This window comes from Plecotus auritus (genome assembly GCF_963455305.1).
Source record: "Plecotus auritus genome assembly, chromosome: 1".
Taxonomy (NCBI): Eukaryota; Metazoa; Chordata; class Mammalia; order Chiroptera; family Vespertilionidae; genus Plecotus; species Plecotus auritus.
In genome coordinates this window covers 143,536,410-143,557,181 of record NC_137770.1, presented here as the reverse complement: position 1 = coordinate 143,557,181, position 20,772 = coordinate 143,536,410, and the positions used below count along the sequence as shown (strand labels likewise).

General features: G+C 39.9%; 1 protein-coding gene across 1 annotated transcript in view; it reads left to right on the top strand.

Moving 5' to 3' along the window:
* Nucleotides 1-370: 370 nt before the first annotated feature.
* SPAG6 (sperm associated antigen 6) overlaps nucleotides 371-20,772 on the top strand; it is a gene marked incomplete at both ends in the record, with an annotated part of 74,478 nt that continues 54,076 nt past the window's right edge. Inside the window, 2 exon segments of the mRNA XM_080654707.1 lie at nucleotides 371-409; nucleotides 553-743. Of these exon segments, the coding sequence (XP_080510833.1) occupies nucleotides 371-409; nucleotides 553-743 (230 nt within the window).

Sequence of the window (20,772 nt, the reverse complement as noted above, 5' to 3'; positions counted from 1 at the left end):
AATGACAATAATGTATTTATCAGATTCCGCAATGTCACATGGGACATTCCACTGGACTGTGGAACCAAGACAGGTCCATTGCCCAGTTTCCTTGTCTCACTGCACTTGCCCCGGTGTCCCTGGCGCGTGGGGCTCCCGGTGCAGGCGGACAGATATGTGGGTCTGGGGTCGCTTGTAAAGAACCTGTGCTCCCGAGGACGTCCACGACACCAGGCTAGCTACACTTGAGGTGCACCACTCCTGCAGCGGATGGGCGCATTGGCACTTGGGGGGCGCCCCTGCAGGCGGAGTTCCCCTGGGGCTGGCCGTCTTTGGGGGTGCGGGTCCCGGCGGCCCTGACATCACTCCCGGGACTCGGCCTTGCTGCGAGATGGCAGCGTCCCGATTTCGGTCGGTTGACCAGTCGCGGGTACACAGAGGACCGGCTCCCGTCGGAGGCTGAGTGGCTGTCGCAGTCGCCCTGTCCACTCCTCCTACTCCCAGGCCCCGCGCGGATGAGCCCCGTCGCCCCCGAGCTGTGACCCGCGGAGAGCGGTGGGCGCCCTGAGTCAGAGGCAGGAGCTGCAAGGTGGGGGCCGAGGCGGCGCCCCGACGGCTGGCGGCGGGAGCCGGGGAGGACAGGGCGGCCAGCTCACCGCGTCTCTCCCAGTGTTGGAGCGGCCCCAGGAAGCCCAAACCCAGTTCGCGCAGATGGTGGCAGAGCTGACGACCAGACCTCAGAATACTGAGACCCTGCAAAGCGCGTTTAGCCCTCACCTGAACCCGCCTCACACCGCACGGGGGGCTGTGTCACCCCGGGCTCAGGCCTTGCCCCGCATCAGTCGCTCTGGGTCCTCAGCCCTGCCTCGCGTCACCCACATCCCAGGCCAGTTTTGTCCCCAAAACTCTTCAGCGGAGTCCCCGCTTTTCCGCCCCAACCCTCCCCTCCCCCGGGCTCCAATCCCACCCCATCCCCTGCCGGGCGGAGTTTTGGGGAGGAGAAGCGTGGGGACTGGAGGACAGCATCCCTAAATTCCTCCAGTTCACTGCGAAGGTGTAGAAGCTGCCGGTCTCCTGGCGGGCCCGTGGGGCTGAGAGGGTGAAGCTTACAGATTGGTGTGAGAGGGGCCCAACGCCCCTATTAACATCTTGATCGCAACCAGGCATGTGTCAGGTTGAAAGTCAAAGCCAACGAATTGCCTGGAAGTCATTTTACGTGAATGGGAATCTACCCTAATCACTCCCGTTTTATCCGGGTGCCCCTACACTTCACCCTGCCTTTGATCACCTTCACTTCTTCACACCAAAGGAATTCCAGAGCCGTTGACACATTATTTCTCATTTTGCGTTAGTGAAAGAGCCATGATATGCTTGAATATTTCCCAGGAGATTCAAAGTCGGTAAAGACCTAACTTTGAGAAATCATTATGGTGTTCTTATTTCACCCCTCAGCCAGAACTCCTGCAGACTACAGAGAGGGAGAGGGAGGGAGGGAGAGGGAGGAAGAGAGAGAGAGAGCGAGCGAGCGAGAGAGCTTTGCTTCTAATCTAGTAACAAAGAGATAAAATAATGGTGGCTCTCTTCTCCCCTGCCCTCCCTCTCTCATTAAACATGATTCCACCACCATCTGAACTCAAAGATAGCATTTTATCACTGTGTCATGAGAAACCTTCAATTCATTGGATATGATTTTAAAACATTAAAATTAACATGGAATTAAAAAATTTAAGAACTTATTGACAAGAATGTTTAGTTGTAGTACTTACTCTTTTTTTTTTTTTTTTAGGGGAATTACTACTGCACCTAGATTTTGTTTGTGTGTGTGTGTGTGTGTGTGTAGGGGGGGGTTGTCTTGTTTTTTGTCACTAGGAGGGATTTTGATATTTTATTCCCTGTATTTTTGGGAGGGGGGCATCAGGAGAAATATTTAGAATGGAGAAAGTGCATTTTATAATCATTAAAAACCTTTTTATTTAGGGATAATTGGAAATTCACATGCAGTTGTAAGAAATAATACAAGATCCCGTATACCTGAAAATTGTATTATGATATCACAACCATGAGTTGATATTAATAATTCATTGATTTAATTCAGGTTTCCCCAGTTTGACTTGTACTTGTGTGCTTGTGTGTGTGGTATGCAGTTTTTTCTGTGTGTATCCATCACCACAATAGTCAAGATGCAAAAGTCTTTCATCACCACCAGGATGCCTCCCTGTGTTGCCCTTTTATAACCACATCCACCTCCCTCTTGTCCCTAACCTGGGCAACCGCTAATCTGTTTTCCATTTTAAAAATTTTGTTATTTCAAAATTGATAATCTTTTGTTGTGCAGTTGTTTTATGTGGATTAATTTATTTTCTTCTGCATGTGTGTGTGCTTTAATGCATGCATGTATACTCCTCAAAGTACTCAGAACTCATAAGTACTGGTTAATTAAAGTTTATTAGAGCATATTATATTTTAAAAATGCACCTTTTAAAATGGTTTTTCCCCTCTCAGTCCTATTTAATGGCCTTCGTGAATGTACACTTGCTATTTACATTATATTAAACATTTGATACTGAAATATGGAAGTATAGATAACACTTAAAATACAGAATATCGTGTTTTAGTATAATAGTGGTAGGTTTTCTCTTCCCATAAGTATACAATGTAGAATATATTATGGAATTTAATCAATCCAAACTGTTAGGCTAAATGATCACCAAAGTATAAGTGACTAAGATGTGGCATTTTAAATAGCCACCTATTTTCACTTATGGTCTGGCTTATGAAGGAATGGAGTACAAAAGGAATATAACTTAATGTTTTAAAGTGATCTGTACTTGACTAATGTCTTTTTAAAAGTAATTTATTTTTATTGAATTTATTGGGGTACAGGTTTCAAGTGTACAACTCAATCAAACATCATCTGCTCACTGCATTGTGCGCCATTGCCCAAAGCAAAGCCTCTTTCCATTCCCATTTTCCCCTCTTTTATCCACCTCCACCTAACACCCGTCCCCTTCTCCTCTGCCTGTCACCACTGTCTTTCCCTCTGGCTATCAGCACACTGTTGTCTGTGTCTAAACATAATATAATATATATATATATATATATTTTTTTTTCCCCCCTCTTAATTCCTTCACCTCTTTTACCTACCCTCAACCCCCCTTCCCTCTGACAGCTGTCAATCTTTTCCATGTATCCATACCTCTGTTTCTATTTTGTCAGTTTGTTTATTAGATTCATGTAAGTGAGATCATATGGTATTTGTCTTTCTCTGACTGGCTTATTTCATTAAGCATAATACTCTCCAGGTGTATGCATGATGTTGCAAAAGGTAACATTTCTTTCTTTTTTAACAGCTGAGTAGTATTCTATTGTGTAAATGTACCATAGCTTTTTAATCCACTCATTGACTAATATCTTGATGGAACATTAAGATTTTTATTTTCCTGAGATATTTATTTTAACATATTTCATGTTACCTAGATTTAATTTAAGCACTTCTTTTTTAAAAATATATTATTTATTTAAAATATATATTTTATTGATTTCAGGGAGGATGGAAGCGGGAGAGATAGAAGCATCAATGATGAGAGAGAATCATTGACTGGCTGCCTCCTGCACACCCCACACTGGGGAACGAGCCTGCAACCTGGGCATGTGCCCTGGGTCGATATTCAACCACTGGGCCACACCAGCTGGGCTAAGTACTTCTTTAGTTATTTTAAGTAGAGACAGGTAATGAATATTGTAATATATTTATTCTTTTAATTAAAAAATAACCTGTAAGCTTTTTTTATGAAAACTTTTTTTAATAGTAAACTAACTTAAACATTCAAATGGTTTATTCTTAAAAAAATCACCTGGATTAAAAAATGCTTTTGAATGAGCCACTATATGTATACATCAATTATATATTCTGATCAAGCTTTTTTTTCAGTTATGTGACTTCATTTTGGTAGTCTAAGACACCACTATATTTTATTCCTGACTCACATAATTTCTGCATACCTGGGAGGGTTTTATTTTCTTACTTTTATATAAACTATTTAAATAAATACATGTCATGTATTCAAGGTAATGTGAAAACCATTTCCATACGGGCATCATGATAAATCAGTAGTTCGGTTGTTAAAAATTTTTGAATTCATTCACTGTGAAAGGAACTTGAAAGGTGAAAATTATCAATGAAGTTTTATTTCATTTTAAATCTCTGCCCTTTTTCATTGTGCTTTTGGTAGTCTTATGAGAGAATCTGCCTTATAAAATATGTCCAAAGTAATTACTAAAGCCAACAATATTCTTCAGAATAATTGGACAAAAATAAGTTTGATTCCTAATTAAACTTGTTTCTAGAAAGAACTGTGTACAATGTGTCTATAATTTAGAGTTATTTTTTTCTCATTGAGATTTGATTCCTTTGAAATCAAAAGAGCATACATGAAAACATTAAAAAGTTTAAAACCTCAAACTCTGTACGTTTGAACCATTACATCTCGCAGCTATAAATGTGAACCAAAACAAAAATAGGCTCTGCATTTTTAATTTTTATTTATCTTTGCATATTATAAAAATTTAAATGTACAGAGAATGTAAATATTAAAACATTATACAGAGAATGTAAATATTAAAAGAATTATCCACAATCTGTGATTTTTTTCTTCTGTTAATTTGTATTTTCAAATTTTTCTAATGCACATATGGTTTTAAATAGTAGTAGTAATGAATAATTTAAAACAAAAAAATGAATTTTGATACTTTTCCTCTTTTGATAATGACTGTCATAGTAGAGGTAATATATTGTTAATTCTACCAATTGTAGAATTTGAGCAATTTAGGGTGGTTGTTTAGTTACAAAATATAAGAATCATGTTTTGTTGCATATTGGAATACAAGACCACTCTTAGGTTGTTTAGGAGGTCTTTAGAAAAAAACTACTAAAAGTTCCAAGAAAGTTATTTTTAGAATTATTTTTAAATCAAATAAACGTATTTGAAGCAGATTTTCCTATAAGTCAAGTGGGGGGTAAAGTTTAAATTAATACTTTGTAATATATTACATATAATCTATAGTAAATCAGTAAGTATGCACATTTTCAGAAGAGTAGGAATACAGAAGTTTACATAACACTTTATGCATCTGTCTGAAGCTAATTTGCAAGTTGAATAAACTTAATGGATTCAGAATTCAAGAAAGTAATATATGTTGACATAAAATGATTTTAAATTACATGTGTCTGGGGCAGTGTTAAAATATTCAAATTAATGATCTAGCACCTCAATTTGCTATGAAAAGGAAAAGCCTGTGTTAAGCATTTATAATGTATCTAAACATATCCTGGTAGGTAAATGTACCATGATTCTCTTACAAAAATTATTGTTCCATAGGATAAAGACAACTAGTGGAGCAACTTCAAAATATGAATTATGCTATTTAAATTTGATGCATTTTGTCAACATAAAAGGAATCTTACAGTTGTAAATTATAACTCAAAACACTGACTTTTTTTTAAGATAGGGATATAGTTTTTTTTCACCTATGTTTAAATGAAAAATATTCTATGGAACTATAAAAATTCTGAAAATGTAGCACCTAACAATATCTCCTAAAAACAAGATTATTCAGAATTTTATTCTGTGTTCCAAATCATTGTTCCTACATGGATATTTATCTGTTTTGTTATCTAAATTTTGTTACATAAGTAGAAAATAATACAGTGAAGGGTAGGGTCTCATTGTTTTCTTAGGAAAAATTAGACAATTAAGGAACAAAAATAAACCCCAAGCTATTGATGAACTTATGAAAGTGAGGCTTAGAAATAGTGTGGATAAAATTTAAATGTTACATATTAAATGTTTCTGAAAGTATTTAAATATTTTCTAATTCCACTTTACACTTTAATAGTTTTTTTCATGGCCTTTGCTCCTATGACTAGAACCTTTTCCTATACTTCTTTTTCTAATTAATTTCTACTCATTCTTTTAAAAAAATATATGTTTTTATTGGTTTTAGAGAGGAAGGGAGAGGGAGAGAGAAACATTGACCAGTTGCCTCCCGCATGCACCCACTGGGGATGGAACCTGAAACCTGGGCATGTGCCCTGGCTGGAAATGGAACCAAAGACACCTTTTGGGGCACGGGAAGACACTCAACCAACTGAGCCATATTGACCAAGGTTCTACTCATTCTTTATGGCTCTATTTAGATGTTAATTCCTCAGAGAAACCTTCCTTGGGCCCTCAGAGTAAGTTAAGTCTCCTGATTTATGCTTTCCTTGCTCCTAGTATTTCTTTTTCATATTTCTTATCATAATTGCAATGATTTCTATTTTCTTCACTAACTGTAAATTCCATACCTAGTAAAATGCTTAGCATAGAGTAGATGTTTAACATGTTTAAATAGAATGAAAGAATAATTATTTTTCTAAGTGTTTTCTTATCTCTTAAAAAATCAGATTCTTGTAACAGCTCGGGTAGGTAGTGTAGGTATCTTCTTCAGTGTGGATTCTTAAGCCCAAAAAGGATGGATAATTGCCTTAATCACAAAGCAAGTTAGAGGCCAAAGTGGAACTAAGACCTGTTTCTTAATTGCTGTCTGATCCTGTGATCCTTCTGCTTATAGGAATTAGTAAACTATTTCTGAGTGGTTTTAGAAATTCCTAGTAAACCTCAATGTTAACTGTGAAAACAAGTTGTCTGTTTAGGCCTTTGGGTAAGGAGGCTGTCTAGTAATTGTGCTTAATGGTCCTTAATTGAGGTCTCCTTAAGGACCATTATGGGAGCTTGAGTGGAGGCCAGATGCAGAGGCTAACTTTGATAAATACCTGGAGGTTTGAGGGAGGAATTGTATTTAGGGCTTAAACTGGTCTTAGAGCTCTAGAGGACCTTTCGGCTTCCTGTGGCTTCTAAGGAAAAGCCTTATCAATCCAGAGACTCATTAAAGCACCCAGGGAAGAGCATATAATTCACAGGGGGTTGAGACCCAAGAGAGTACTTCGGAGAGTTGTTGGACTGAGGCCCTACCTGGATCAGGTGCGGTGCAGAGGAGATTTCATCAGAGCCCAGTGGGGTCAGCTGCCTGTGACTGCCTGCCTTCTCTCCAGTGTGGAACTTACATGATCATTTGAAAACTATAGTCAAAGCTCATCTTCATATTTCTTTATATAATTATAAACATGTAAGTTCCACTCATTTTATCTAAAGAATATGTAAATTGAACCTGCCATAACTTGTATGCTCTACATGCTCACTCAGTTCATGGTGATGGCTGTTGACCTAGTCTAGTCAGTTTAATACAGTAATCATGGAAGACAGCTACAGTAATGTTAATGGTAGAATAATATCAATTCAGAGATTATACCCTTTGGTATGCATTCTAAACCTGGCAATAGGCCAGTTTCATTGGTTAATGGTAAATGCTATATAAGTATACTAATAAAAACCTAGGTGGCGTCTCGCCCTTGTGGTCACAAGATGGCCGGCAGGGGAGGGCAGTTGTGGGCAATCGGGCTGGCAGGGGAGCAGTTAGGCGTCAATCAGGCTGGCAGGGGAGCAGTTAGGGGTGGCTTCTTTTCCTTAGAAGCCACAGGCTGGCAGGCAGAAATGGTTAGGGATAATCAGGCAGACAGGCAGGCAAGTGGTTAGGAACCAGCAGTCCCGGATTGTGAGAGGGATGTCTGACTGCTGATCGGGCCTAAATCAGCAGTCGGACATCCCCCGAGGGGTCCCAGATTGGAGAGGGTGCAGGCTGGGCTGAGGGACATCTCTCCAGTGCACAAATTTCGTGCACTGGGCCTGTAGTATGTTAAGTAAGTAAATAAACGCATGCTCTGCTTCCTTGCCCTCTTAGAATTGTTGCTCGTTTGTTCAGTGAGTTAGTGGTCTTGGTTTCATCTTCCTCTCACCTCTCCCCAATCAAAAATGACATATCAGGTGTGGTAGCCTATCACTCATAAACAACTGAGTTAACAGTGAATCACCAAACAAAATTCAAAGATGCTAAGCGTAGTATTAACTACAATGAGAATAATTTAAAAAGAAGAAAATGAACTACTTTTGATCATCATGTAAAAAGATTATACATAGATTTTTGTGGTTCATTATGACCCTTTAAGTAAATTATAAGACTCTGTGTTGTAAGGGATATAATACCTAAAATCATAATTGACTTGATAGTAATGACAGTGAGAAAGTAATATACAGAAAACAAAACAGACATGTGATACCAAAATTTATGTATTTTAAAATCAAATGCAGGAATAGTGTCCAGAGTATAATCAGAGAGGCTGGGAGAAACCAAATCATGAAACCAGTTCATGAAAATTCTTACTCTAAAAAAAATGCAAGGGGGGAATGCTTACATATTTTCAAATAAAAGATGACCAGTGAAGGAAAATGAGAACAAGTTGTAAAATTCATCAGTGTCATGCACTTACTTCAGTAAAAGTATAATATCAAAATAAAAATTTTAAATCTACTAAAGTTGGTAAGTGTAGTTGGAGTTACTCTGTGATAGAACTGGTAGTGCTTACAGTAGTAAAGTCAAAGTGAGTGGTGGTTTCTAGAGCCAATCACACATGGTTTTCAATAAGAGCTGGCTGTGTATTCAGGACTGTGCTAGGTAATTTGAGAAACAGAAAACAAGTGTAAAACGAGCTCTGCTCTGGAGATGTTTATTGTTTTCCTATGGAAATAAGCATTTTATTCATATAAACAAACTAGAGAACCACATAAGATGCCATGTCAAGGATGACTGCTGTGCTTTGCATGACTTTGGGTGCACCATTTATATCATGATCTATGTGAGTGGCATCACCTGGATTTGTGCAGCACACAATCTGCTCAGCCATCCATGGTGGACGTGGGAATTATTCAGTCTTCATTTTCATTTCTTTCCCTGAGAATAAGTTGTGTAAACAATAAGTCTCCCCATGGCTTCCCATTTCACTTAGAATAACACCACAAAGTCTTAATTTGACCTATAGCCAAATTTGATCTGGCCGTCCAGCTTTATCTCTTGCCAAGTCACCCGCACTTGACATTTCAGGCTGGTCTGACTTTCTCATGGCTTTTTCAACAGTCCACCACAATTATGCACTTCTTGTCCAAGCCAGAAACCTGAAGTATCACCAATTTCTCTATCTTCTTCACACTAATCCGTTTCTCTTCTAAATATCTCCCTTGTCTCCTTCCCGTTTGCCACTGCTGTTCTCTAGGCCATCTTCACATCTGGTGTAGGTTCCTACAGCAGCTTCCTAGGTGGTCTTCCTGCCTCCAATCTTGCTTATGTTTATCCTTTCTTCCCAGTGTAATCAGAGGAAGCCTCCTTTACAAAGTGAAATTTGACTGTGTCACCACACTGACATTAATGTTCAGATTCAATTCAAAATACTTCAGGATTTTGGTTTCTGTAATTTCTTAGCCTTCCTTCTCCAACCTTCTTTCTCCCCTCTTGTACTGTAGTCATACTGCATTCTCAGTTTTGTCAACACACCAAACTGTTTTTGGTTTTCAGCTTCATTTGTGTAGTTCCTTCTGGTTGGAATACTCTCCAATCCATTTACCTCACTACTCCCTCCAAATTTTTAACAGGCAATCTTCCCCCAAAGCCTTCAGATCTCAAATTAGATGTCACTGCTCCTGGGTTGCCTTTTCTGTGTTCTTTAAAGCCTGCTCTACTCTATGTATGACACAGTAATTGAAAAGACTATATGCACCAAAAGAAGCATTCTATTTAAACATGAAGCACACTCTATTCTCATTTGTTGCATACATCATAATGTGTTCCTTTTGTTTACCTCTCACAGCCCCTTTATAAGTTCCTCAAAGTCAAAGATAATTGTGTTTTCAACACCCTATCTATTCTTAATAGATATTTTTTTAAATTACAATTTACATTCAATACTCTGTATTAGTTTCAAATGTACAGCATAGTGGTTAGAAAAATCATGTACTTTGCAGAGTGGACCCCCTGATATTTTAAGTAGCCACCTGGCCCCATACATAATTGTTATATTATTGACTACTAGAGGCCCGGTGCATGAAATTCGTGCATGGATGGGGGTGTCCCTCAACCCAGTCTTCACCCTCTCCAATCTGGGACCCCTCGAGGGATATACGACTGCCCGTTTAGGCCCGATCCCACCGGGGATCAGGCAGTCGGACATCCCTCTCACAATCCAGGACTGCTGGCTCCCAACTGCTCACCTGCCTGCCTTCCTGATTGCCCCTAATCGCTTCTGCCTGCCAGCCTGATCACTCCCTAACCACTCCCCTGCCAGCCTGATTGATGTCTAACTGCTCCCCTGCCAGCCTTTTTGCCCCCAACTTCCCTCCTCTGCTGGCCTGGTCACCCCTAACTGCCCTCCCCTGAAGGCTTGATTGCTCCCAACTGCCCTCCCTTGCAGGCCTGGTCCCTCCACATGGGGGCAAGATCTTTGACCACATGGGGGTAGCCATCTGGTGTGTTGGAGTGATGGTCAATCTGCATATTACTCTTTTATTAGATAAGATAGAGGCCTGGTGCATGGGTGGGGGCCAGCTGGTTTGCCCTGAAGGGTGTCCCGGATCAGGGTGGGGGTTCCCTTGGGGTGTGGGGTGGCCTGGGTGAGGGGCCTGTGGTGGTTTGCAGGCGGGCCATGCCCCCCAGTGACCCAAAGCGGAGGCCCTGGTATCTGGGGTTTATTTATCTTCTATAATTGAAACTTTGTAGCCTTAAGCGGAGTCCTGGGCCAGCTAGAGTGTACGAAAAGCTTGGCTTCCTCCATCTCCGGGAAAACTCAAGCCTCCCTCCTGCTCTCTCCGTGGCTGCAGCCATCTTGGTTGGGTTAATTTGCATACTCGCTCCTGTTTGGCTGGTGGGTGTGGCTTGTGGGTGTAGCAGAGTGATGGTTAATTTGCATATTACTCTTTTATTAGATAAGATATTCCTTATGCTGTGATTATTCTCTAACTACCAATTTATACCTCTTAATCCCTTCACATTTTTCACCCTGCTCCCCAACCCCCTCTCCTCTGTCAAGTGACACTCTGTTCTCGGTATCTGTGAGTCTATTTCTATTTCATTTGTTTGCTTATTTTGTTCTCTAGATTCCCCATATAAGTGAAATCATATGGTATTTGTCTTTCTCTGTCTGACTTATTTCATTTAGCATAATACCCTCTAGGCCAGCCGTGGGCAAACTACGGCCCGTGGGCCGGATCCGGCTGTTCTATCCGGTTCTCTTGCTCTCCCCTCCGCTCCTTTACTTTGAATTTATATTAGTTCACACAAACACTCCATTCATGCTTTTGTTCCAGCCCTCCGGTCCAGTTTAAGAACCCATTGTGGCCCTCGAGTCAAAAAGTTTGCCCACCCCTGCTCTAGGCCCATTGCTGCTGTTACAGAAGCTAAGATTTCATTATTTTTTATGGCCATATAGTATTCCATTATGTGTACAACAGGTTTTTTTTTAAATATATTTTATTGATTTTTTACAGAGAGGAAGGGAGAGGGATAGAGAGTTAGAAACATCAATAAGAGAGAAACATCAATCATCTGCCTCCTGCATGCCCCCCACTGGGGATGCGCCCGCAACCAAGGTACATGCCCTTGACCGGAATCGAACCTGGGACCCTTGAGTCCGCAGGCTGATGCTCTATCCACTGAGCCAAATCGGTTAGGGCTACAACAGTTTTTTTATCCACTCATCTATTGATGGGCACTTGGGTTGCTTCTATATCTTGGCTATTGTAAATAATGCTGCAATGAACATAGGAGTCCATATATTCTTTTCAATTACTGTGTCGGGTTTCTTTGGATGTATTCCCAGGAGTGGGGTTGCTGAGTCATAATGCAATTCCATTTTAAAATTTTTTGAGGAACCTCTATGCTGTTTTCCATAGTGGTTGCACCAATTCACATTCCCACCAACAGCGCATGAGGATTCCCTTTCCTCCACGTCCTTGCCAACACTTGTTTGTTGATTTATTGATGATAGCCATTTTGACAGGTGTGAGGTGTATCTCATTGTGGTCTTGATTTACATTTTTCTGATGATTAGTGTAGTTGAACAACTTTTCTTATGTCTATTGGCCATCTGTATATCTTCTTTGGAGAAGTGTCTATTCAGGTTTTCTTTTAATTGGGTTGCTTGTTTTTCTGGTGTTGTGCTGTATCTGTTCTTTATAAATGTTTGTTATTAACCCATTAATAGATACATAATTGGCAAGTATCTTCTCCTATTCAGTAGTTTGTCTTTTGATCTTGTTGGAGGCTTCCTTGCAGTGCAGAAACTTTTTACTTTGATGTAGTCTCATATGTTTATTTTTTTCTTTTGTGTTCCTTGTCTAAGGAGGTATATCAGAAAAAATATTGCTACAAGAAATGTTCAAGATTTTACTGCCTATGTTTCCTTCTAGAATTTCTGTGGTTTCAAGTCTCACATTTAAGTCTTTACTCCATTTTAAGTTTATTTTTGATATGGTGTAAGAAGGTGGTCTAGTTTCATTTTTTTGCATGTATCTGTCCAATTTCCCCACTATCATTTATTGAATAGACACTCTTTACCTATTGTATATTCTTGATTCCTTTGTCATAGATTAATTGACTGTATAGGCATGGATTTATTTCTGAGTTCTCTATTTGTTCCATTGATCTGTGTTTGTTTTTATGCCAGAACCATGTTGTTTTTATTACTATAGCCTTGTAATATAGTTCGACATCAGGTAGTGTGATACCTCCTATTGTGTTCTTCTTTTTCAATATTTCTGTTGCTATTTGAGGTCTTTTGTGTTTTCACACAAATTTTTGGATTATTGTTCTAGTTCTGAGAAATATGCTATTGGTATTTGTTTAAACATATTTTTTTCTTTAAAGACTACTATCTAGAATATACTTTATTTTTTTTATTTTTGTTAATCCTCACCTGAGGATATTTTTCCATTGATTTTTAGAGAGAGTGGAGGGGAGAGACACAGAGAGAGAAACATTGATGTGAGAGAGACCCATTAACTGGCTGCCTCCTGCATGGTGATCGAGGCTGCAACCGAGGTAGATGCCCTTGACCAAAATCCAACCCGGGACCATTCAGTCCCTGGGCTGACACTCTATCCACTGAGCCATACCTGCTAGGGCGGTATTTTTTTAAAATATATTTTTATTGATTTCAGAGAGGGAGAGAGAGTGATAGAAACATCAATGATGAGAGAGAAACACCAATTGGCTGCCTTCTGCAGGCCCCTCCTGGGGATTGAGCCCACAACCTGGGCATGTGCCTTGACTAGAAATCAAACCATGACCTCCTGTTTCATATGTCAACACTCAACCACTGACCCACGCCAACTGGGCTCTACTGGTATTTTGATAGGAAGTAGTGAATCCTAATGGATATTTCTTGAATGGATTATTCATTCCATGGTAATTCTAAAATATATGGTAGAAAAGGCTCAATTCATGGGGCCATAGAACATTAAATATTACTTCATCAGAATGGAAGGCACTGATTAATTAACCAGTAATATACATAACAATAATAAAATGATGATGAAAAATATGGTCAACATAGGGAATTGATTCCTTTAGTCAGCACTGTTATTTACCAAGCACTTGTGTTTATTTTATCCCAACTCATGTTATAACACTTTAGAAATTTTACTTCATTGTAATTCTCACAACAATTTTATGAGGTAGTCTTAGATTTTACATATGGTGAAACTGAGACACAGAGATGTTAAGTAACCTTGCTGAGTCCCACTGCAAGGAAATGGCAGCACCCAGATTTGAACCCAATCAGTTTACCTCCAGATACAGGCTCTAATTACTTCAGTCTATTGTTTGTCAACATAGGCAGTCATGTAACAAGCAGGGCAAGTGATTCCTTCTATTTTTAAAGCTTTGAATTTCTTTAATATTCTCATTGGACTTCAAACAGAATGCCTGGGTCAAGTAGTAACACTGACAGTCAAAGGTGAATTCTTTGTTGTGTATTGGTTAATTGTATGCAAAAATCACTTCTTCCAAAGCTTGAATGAACTATAGTGCAATTTCATAGTAAATGGTCATATAAAAAGTAGTTTTAGATAAAAATAAAACATTTGCAATAATAAATAATAATTATTTTTATTAATAATAACTGTAGGGCCGAAACCGGTTTGGCTCAGTGGATAGAGCGTCGGCCTGCGGACTGAAGGGTCCCAGGTTCGATTCCGGTCAAGGGCATGTACCTTGGTTGCAGGCACATCCCCAGTAGGAGGTGTGCAGGAGGCAGCTGATCGATGTTTCTCTCTCATCGATGTTTCTAGCTCTCTATCCCTCTCCCTTCCTCTCTGTAAAAAATCAATAAAATATATTTAAAAAAAAATAATAACTGTAGGGAGCAGTTATAGGGTTAAGCCTTGGACTGACCTGCTGGCAAAGCCACAAACAAGTCCCAGCTTAGAGGGCACAGCCCTCTTAGCATAATTAAGCTTGATCTTGTGGCTGCTCCCTAGATCTTTCCTGGGTAGCTAATGGGCTGAGGGAGGTGCAGCAAGTGCTGCCAAAACAAGTGAAACTTACAAGAACAGTGTAAATCACCTTGTTTACCTCTGACTATAAAATAAAGTATCAGCTTGCAGTCTGGATCTGATCTGTGGTCTCAGTCACGCACAGAAGATCCACCTAGACCCAGCTTATTCTCTTTGTCTTTTCTTCATCTTTCACTGGCCCTCCCTCACGCTCGCTGAACCCTTGGCTGTGCTGGTGCGGCACAAGTGGCGCCCAACGCGGGGCTGAGTTCAGCCCAAGTGGCACTCAGTGCGGACCTGAGTGTGAGGGAACTGCAATTGTCAGGTGAAAGGAGGCCCCAAGGCGTGCGCACACAGTAAGTAAGGCAGGGGTGAAGTACAAGCCAGGTGTAAAATATGGGAAATTCAGGATCGCAGGGAAAGAATGTATGCGTATCCATGCTTAAGGCTATGCTCCAAGCAAGGGGCTGTTCTGTGAGGTATGAACAGCTTTTCGATTTTTTGGATTTTGTGAGTAAAACCTGCCCATGGTTTTCTGAGGAAGAAAAAGTAAATATAGAGGCATGGGAGAAGGTAGGAAAACAACTTCGTGATCATTATATAGCTGAAGGTCCAGAGAAAATGCTTGCCTCTACTTTCAGTCTGTGGTCCCTGATTCGGGACTGCCTAGAGCCCACTCCAGAAGGGGAGTGGAGGAATGTGGCAGGGGAATCAAGACAGATGGGGGAAGGTTGCCAAAGGCTTCCGACTCCACCATCAGCGCCTCCGCTGCCTCCTCCAGTCCCTGGGGCTACAGCTCCTGTGGGAGAGAGCCCTCCAGATGATGCACTTTCTCCCAAATATGAGCAAGGAATGGAGGAAGCAAGGGAACAGTGCTGGTGGGTTTGGGATGATGGGGGTGGAGATATGCTAAAGTATTGCCTCAGGGCATGGCCAATAGTCCTACCTTATGTCAGGATTTTGTGGCTGCAGCCATACATCCTATAAGGAAAAAATATCCCGAGGCTTATATTATTCATTATATGGATGGCATTCTCTTAGCTCATAAAAATGAAACGCATCTAAATAATATCTATATAGTTTTGCAGGATTGCCTGCATTGTGCTGGATTATGCATAATACCCAAAAAAGTTCAAAGGACATTTCCTTTTTCTTATCTTGGCAGCATTATTGAGGGAAAAACAATAAAACCTCAGAAAATTCAAATTCAGACTGACACTTTACTTACATTAAATGACTTCCAAAAATTACTAGGAGATATTAACTGGGTTCGACCTGCTTTAAAATTAACCACTGCTGACTTAAGCCCTTTATTTCATATACTAAGGGGAGATTCATCTCCATCATCCCCACGCTGCTTGACAGAGGAAGCCAAGACAGCCTTACATAAAGTTGAGAATGCCTTAAGTTCAGCACAACTTACTAGAATTGATTACTCCCTTCCCTTACAGGTTTTAATTTTCCCTACGACACATACACCCACTGGGGTTATTTGACAAGCTCCTAGAGTTGTTGAATGGCTATATTTGGCTCATTCTCCAACTAAGGTATTGACTCCTTTCCATGATTCAGTTTCCTAGCTAATAGCTCGAGCCCGCCTTCGAACAGGCCAATTAGTGGGCCAAGACCCTGACCTTGTTGTAGTGCCATTTACAGCTATACAGCAAGACTGGCTCTGGCAACAATCAACAAATTGGCAAGTTGCACTTGCTAATTTCTCCAGACAGGTTGGTAACCATTATCCAGCAAATAAGGTTTTACAATTTCTCTCAGTTACTACCTTTACCTTCCCAAAGATAGTGAAGTCACAACGTATACCTCAGGCATTAACCATTTTTACAGATGGATTCAGTTTTGGAAAAGCTGGATACTACTGCAGCAGAGGTGCAAAGATCCTTCAAACCCCTTATATTTCAGCACAATGGGTAGAAATACAAGTTCTTATCTATGCCTTGACAGATTTTGCTACGGAGCCCATTAACCTATATAGTGATAGTGCCTATGTGGTAAGTATGGCCAAACTAATTGAAACAGCTACTGTAGGGCACACTAATTCAGAGGAACTCTTTCATTTATTTTTCAACCTTCAAAGAGTCATTAGATAACGACAGTTTCCCTGCTTTATTGGTCATATCCGATCTCATTCAGGTCTCCCTGGTCCATTAGCTATAGGCAATGATGCTATTGATCTTCTCCTTGCTATAATGCAAGAGGCTACCCCATTTTCTCTTGCCCAGTCCTCCCATGCTTTGCATCATCAAAATGCTGCTGCCTTACGCAAACAATTCCGTATTTCTAGGGAGCAAGCTCTTCAAATTGTTAAGCAGTGCTCTCAGTGTGTAATTCATTGCCCTGTACAATCGCTGGGGGTTAATCCTAGGGGTCTTAAACCTAATAAAATCTGGCAAATGGATGTCACCCACATACCGGAATTTGGTAAGCATAGATGGGTACATGTTAATGTCGATACCTGCTCCCGCTTTATCTTTGCGACTCCCCAAACGGGAGAGAGTGCCAAGCATGTAATTAATCATTGCCTAGCTGCCTTTGCGGTACTAGGTCCTCCCTTAGAGCTAAAGACAGACAATGGACCCACACACACTAGTTCTGCTTTTCAACATTTTTGTTAGCAATATCAAATTTGTCATAAAACTGGTATCGATTACAACCCTCAAGGTCAAGTAATAGTGGAAAGAGCAAATCGAACTCTTAAAATACAATTGCTAAAACAGAAAGGGGGAGACGGATGTTATGTGTCACCTCAAAACAAACTCAGTCATGCTCTTTATACTTTAAATTTTTTGAATTGTGATGCAGAGGGTCATACAGCAGCTGAAAGGCATCGGGCCTCCTGTACAATAGCCTCCGCGGGGTTAGCCTGATGGAAGGATGCACAAACTGGACAATGGTTTGGACCAGATCCAGTAATGATGTGGGGAAGAGGTTGTGTTTGTATCTTTCCAGAAGGAGCAGTGCAGCCAATTTGGGTGCCAGAGCATTACGTGCGTCACCACCATGGACCCAGAGAAGCTCCTTGTCCCATCATTCAAAAGACTGAGAGTTTCCCCGATGACAGCAAAGTGGAAAAGGAAGATGATGAAGGCTATACAAAAGACCGAGATGCCAACATGGGGTCAGCTGAAGAACTTAACAACTGAGGCCCAGCAGATGGCAGAAAAGCAAGAAGTGGAAGCTACTCCCTCAATCATGTTTCTGGCCATGCTAGCATTGGTTAGCTGCCAGTCTTCTGCAAACTCTTGCGCGGCCAAGTCCGAGGACTCTTGAGTAAATCAGCAAAAGAAACTTTCATTTAGTAGAAATATGTTACTGTAGTTTGATTTCTCTGTTATTGTAGTGTTGCATTGGCATTGTTTTTTTAATAGCCATGTCTGGGTTTTACATTGGCATTGTTTTGTTATTGGGTTTTGCATTGGCATTGTTTTGTTAATATTTTAATGGTCAGAACTTTGTTCTTGATGTTTAAGTTTTACTTCCATTATTGGTAGCTTAAAATTAAAAGAAGGGTGAGATGTAGGGAGCGGTTATAGGGTTAAGCCTCGGACTGACCTGCTGGCAAAGCTGCAAACAAGTCCCAGCTTAGAGGGCACAGCCCTCTTAGCATAATTAAGCTTGACCTGTGACTGCTCCCTAGATCTTTCCTGGGTAGCTAATGGGCTGTGGGAGGTGCAGCAAGTGCTGCCAAAACAAGTGAAACTTATAAGAACATTGTAAATTACCTTGTTTACCTCTGACTATAAGATAAAGCATCAGCTTGCAGTCTGGATCTGTTCTGTGGTCTCAGTCACGCACAGAAGATCCACCTAGACCAGGGGTGGGCAAACTTTTTGACTCGAGGGCCACAATGGGTTCTTAAACTGGACCGGAGGGCCGGAACAAAAGCATGGATGGAGTGTTTGTGTGAACTAATATAAATTCAAAGTAAAGGAGCGGAGGGGAGAACAAGAGAACCGGATAGAACAGCCAGATCCGGCCCGCGGGCCGTAGTTTGCCCAAGGCTGACTTAGACCCAGCTTATTCTCTGTCTGTCTTTTCTTCATCCTTCGCTGGCCCTCCCTCAGGCTTGCCAAACCCTTGGCTGTGTGGGCACAGCACAAATAACGAAAGTAAAAATTTGGAATAATACATCTTTAACATATTTTATAAGTTTGTGATAATTTTGAATAAAATTGGAAAGCAAAGAATATATATGGTAGAAATAACTTCACATTTAAGTCAAAAAATATAAAGAAGGGCATCAAAGGACAATACCAAGAGAGTAAAAAGACAGCTCACAGGATGGGAGAATATATTTGCAAAGCATATATATGATAAGAGATTAATATCCAGAATATATATATACACACACATTTGCAAATATATTTATATAGAACTCCTAAGATTCAATGAAAAACTCCAAACAACTTGATTCAAAAAGGGCCAAAAAATTTGAATAGACATTTCTCCAAAGAATTTATAAAAATGGCCAATAAGCACATGAATAGATATTCAATATCACTAGTCATTAGAGAAATGCAAATCAAACCACAGCGAGATACCATTTCATACACATTGGGATGACTATTATTAAAAACAACAACAAAAAAGTAAGTGTTAGTGGAGGAATTGGAACCCTTGTGCTTTGATGGTGGGAATGTAAAATGGTGCAGCCATTGTGGAAAACAGTTTGATGGTTCCCCAAAAGTTAAACAGAATTACCATTTCATCCAAAAATTCCACTTCAAGGTACACAGTAAAAATAATAAAAAGCTGGGACTTAAATGGATATGTGTACACCAATGTTCATAGCAACATTATTCACAATAACCATAAGGTGGAAACAGATGAATGGACACAATGTTGTATATACAATCGAATGGTATTCATCTTACAAAGGTAATGAAATTCTGATACATGCTACAACAGATGAACCTTGAAAACATGCTAAGTTTGAAATAAGCCAGACAAAAAGGGACAAATATTATATGATTTCATTTATATGAGGTATCTATAGTAAACAAATTCAGAGAGACAAAGTTACCAGGGGCTGGGAGTAGGGAGAAATGGGGAGTTAGTGTTTAATTTGCATAAAGTATTTGTTAGTGATGATGAAAAAGTTCTGGAAATGATAGTGGGTGATGGTTACACAACATTCTGACTGTACTTAATGCCACTGAATTGTACATCTAAAAATAGTTAAAATAATAAATTTTGTTATGTATACTTTACCACAAAATAAATACAATTAAAAAATTGCAAAACAAAACAAAGAAGATAAGAAGTAACCAGGGCAAACAAATCTTTATTTTTTTAATATGTCTTTTAAAGATTGATTTCAGGGAGAGGAAGTAAGAAGGAGAGAGACAGAAACATCAGTGATTAAAGGTAATCATTGATTGGCTGCTTCCTGCACACCCCATACTGGGGATCGAGCCCACAACCTCAGCATGTGCCCTGACTGGGAATCAAACAGTGACCTCCTGGTTCATAGCTCTACACTCAACCACTGAACCACACTGGCCGGGCCAGACACTTGTTTTTAAGGAAACAAAGTTGAGATGTTAAATATCTTTATAAACAGAAAATTGAGATAATATGTATATAAATTATATATATATGTAATATGAGAATGAATGGGTAATAATTTTTGCCTTTGGAAATGTTTGACATTTCCTAATTAATATGCAGTTGGCATGCAAAATCAAAGTAATTAGACCTATGTTGCATTGAAAGGAATTAAAGGAAAGAGCTGGGATTATTTTGAGGCTATTTTATATTCTCCACTTGATTATTAGTTTCTTGAGAGTAGGAGCTGCCTTAACTCATGTATGTACTTCTATTCCTTGCCAATTGGTAAACCTGATCTGTTTTTTGAATGAATGATGTGGGCAGGATTAGCAAGGGTGTTTCTGTTTGGGGCATAACTGGATTGCAATGTAGGTATTAGCAGCAATGTCTCCAGTATGGCACTGGAACAAGAAAAATACAAAAGGAGCTCAAAGCTATAAAGTTGGGGGTAGGGGAGGATTGTAAAGATGTATCTTATAAGTTAAAGTTCAAAAATAGTTTCACACTATTTTATCAGTTTGTATAGAGTACACTAAATTGTTTTATAAATATTAGAGTATAATATATGAATTATTTTTAATATTAGGTTTTAGATAGATCATGTTGGCTCCTTCAGGGGAGACCCCAATGAGGTCATTAGCTGCTCCTTAGAGAACTTGTGTATCAGATATAGCAACTATTTCAGACTGCTGTAATTTATGGATTCTAAATTTTCATGCATTTGTTCACCAAGGATCAATCACTATAGATTCCT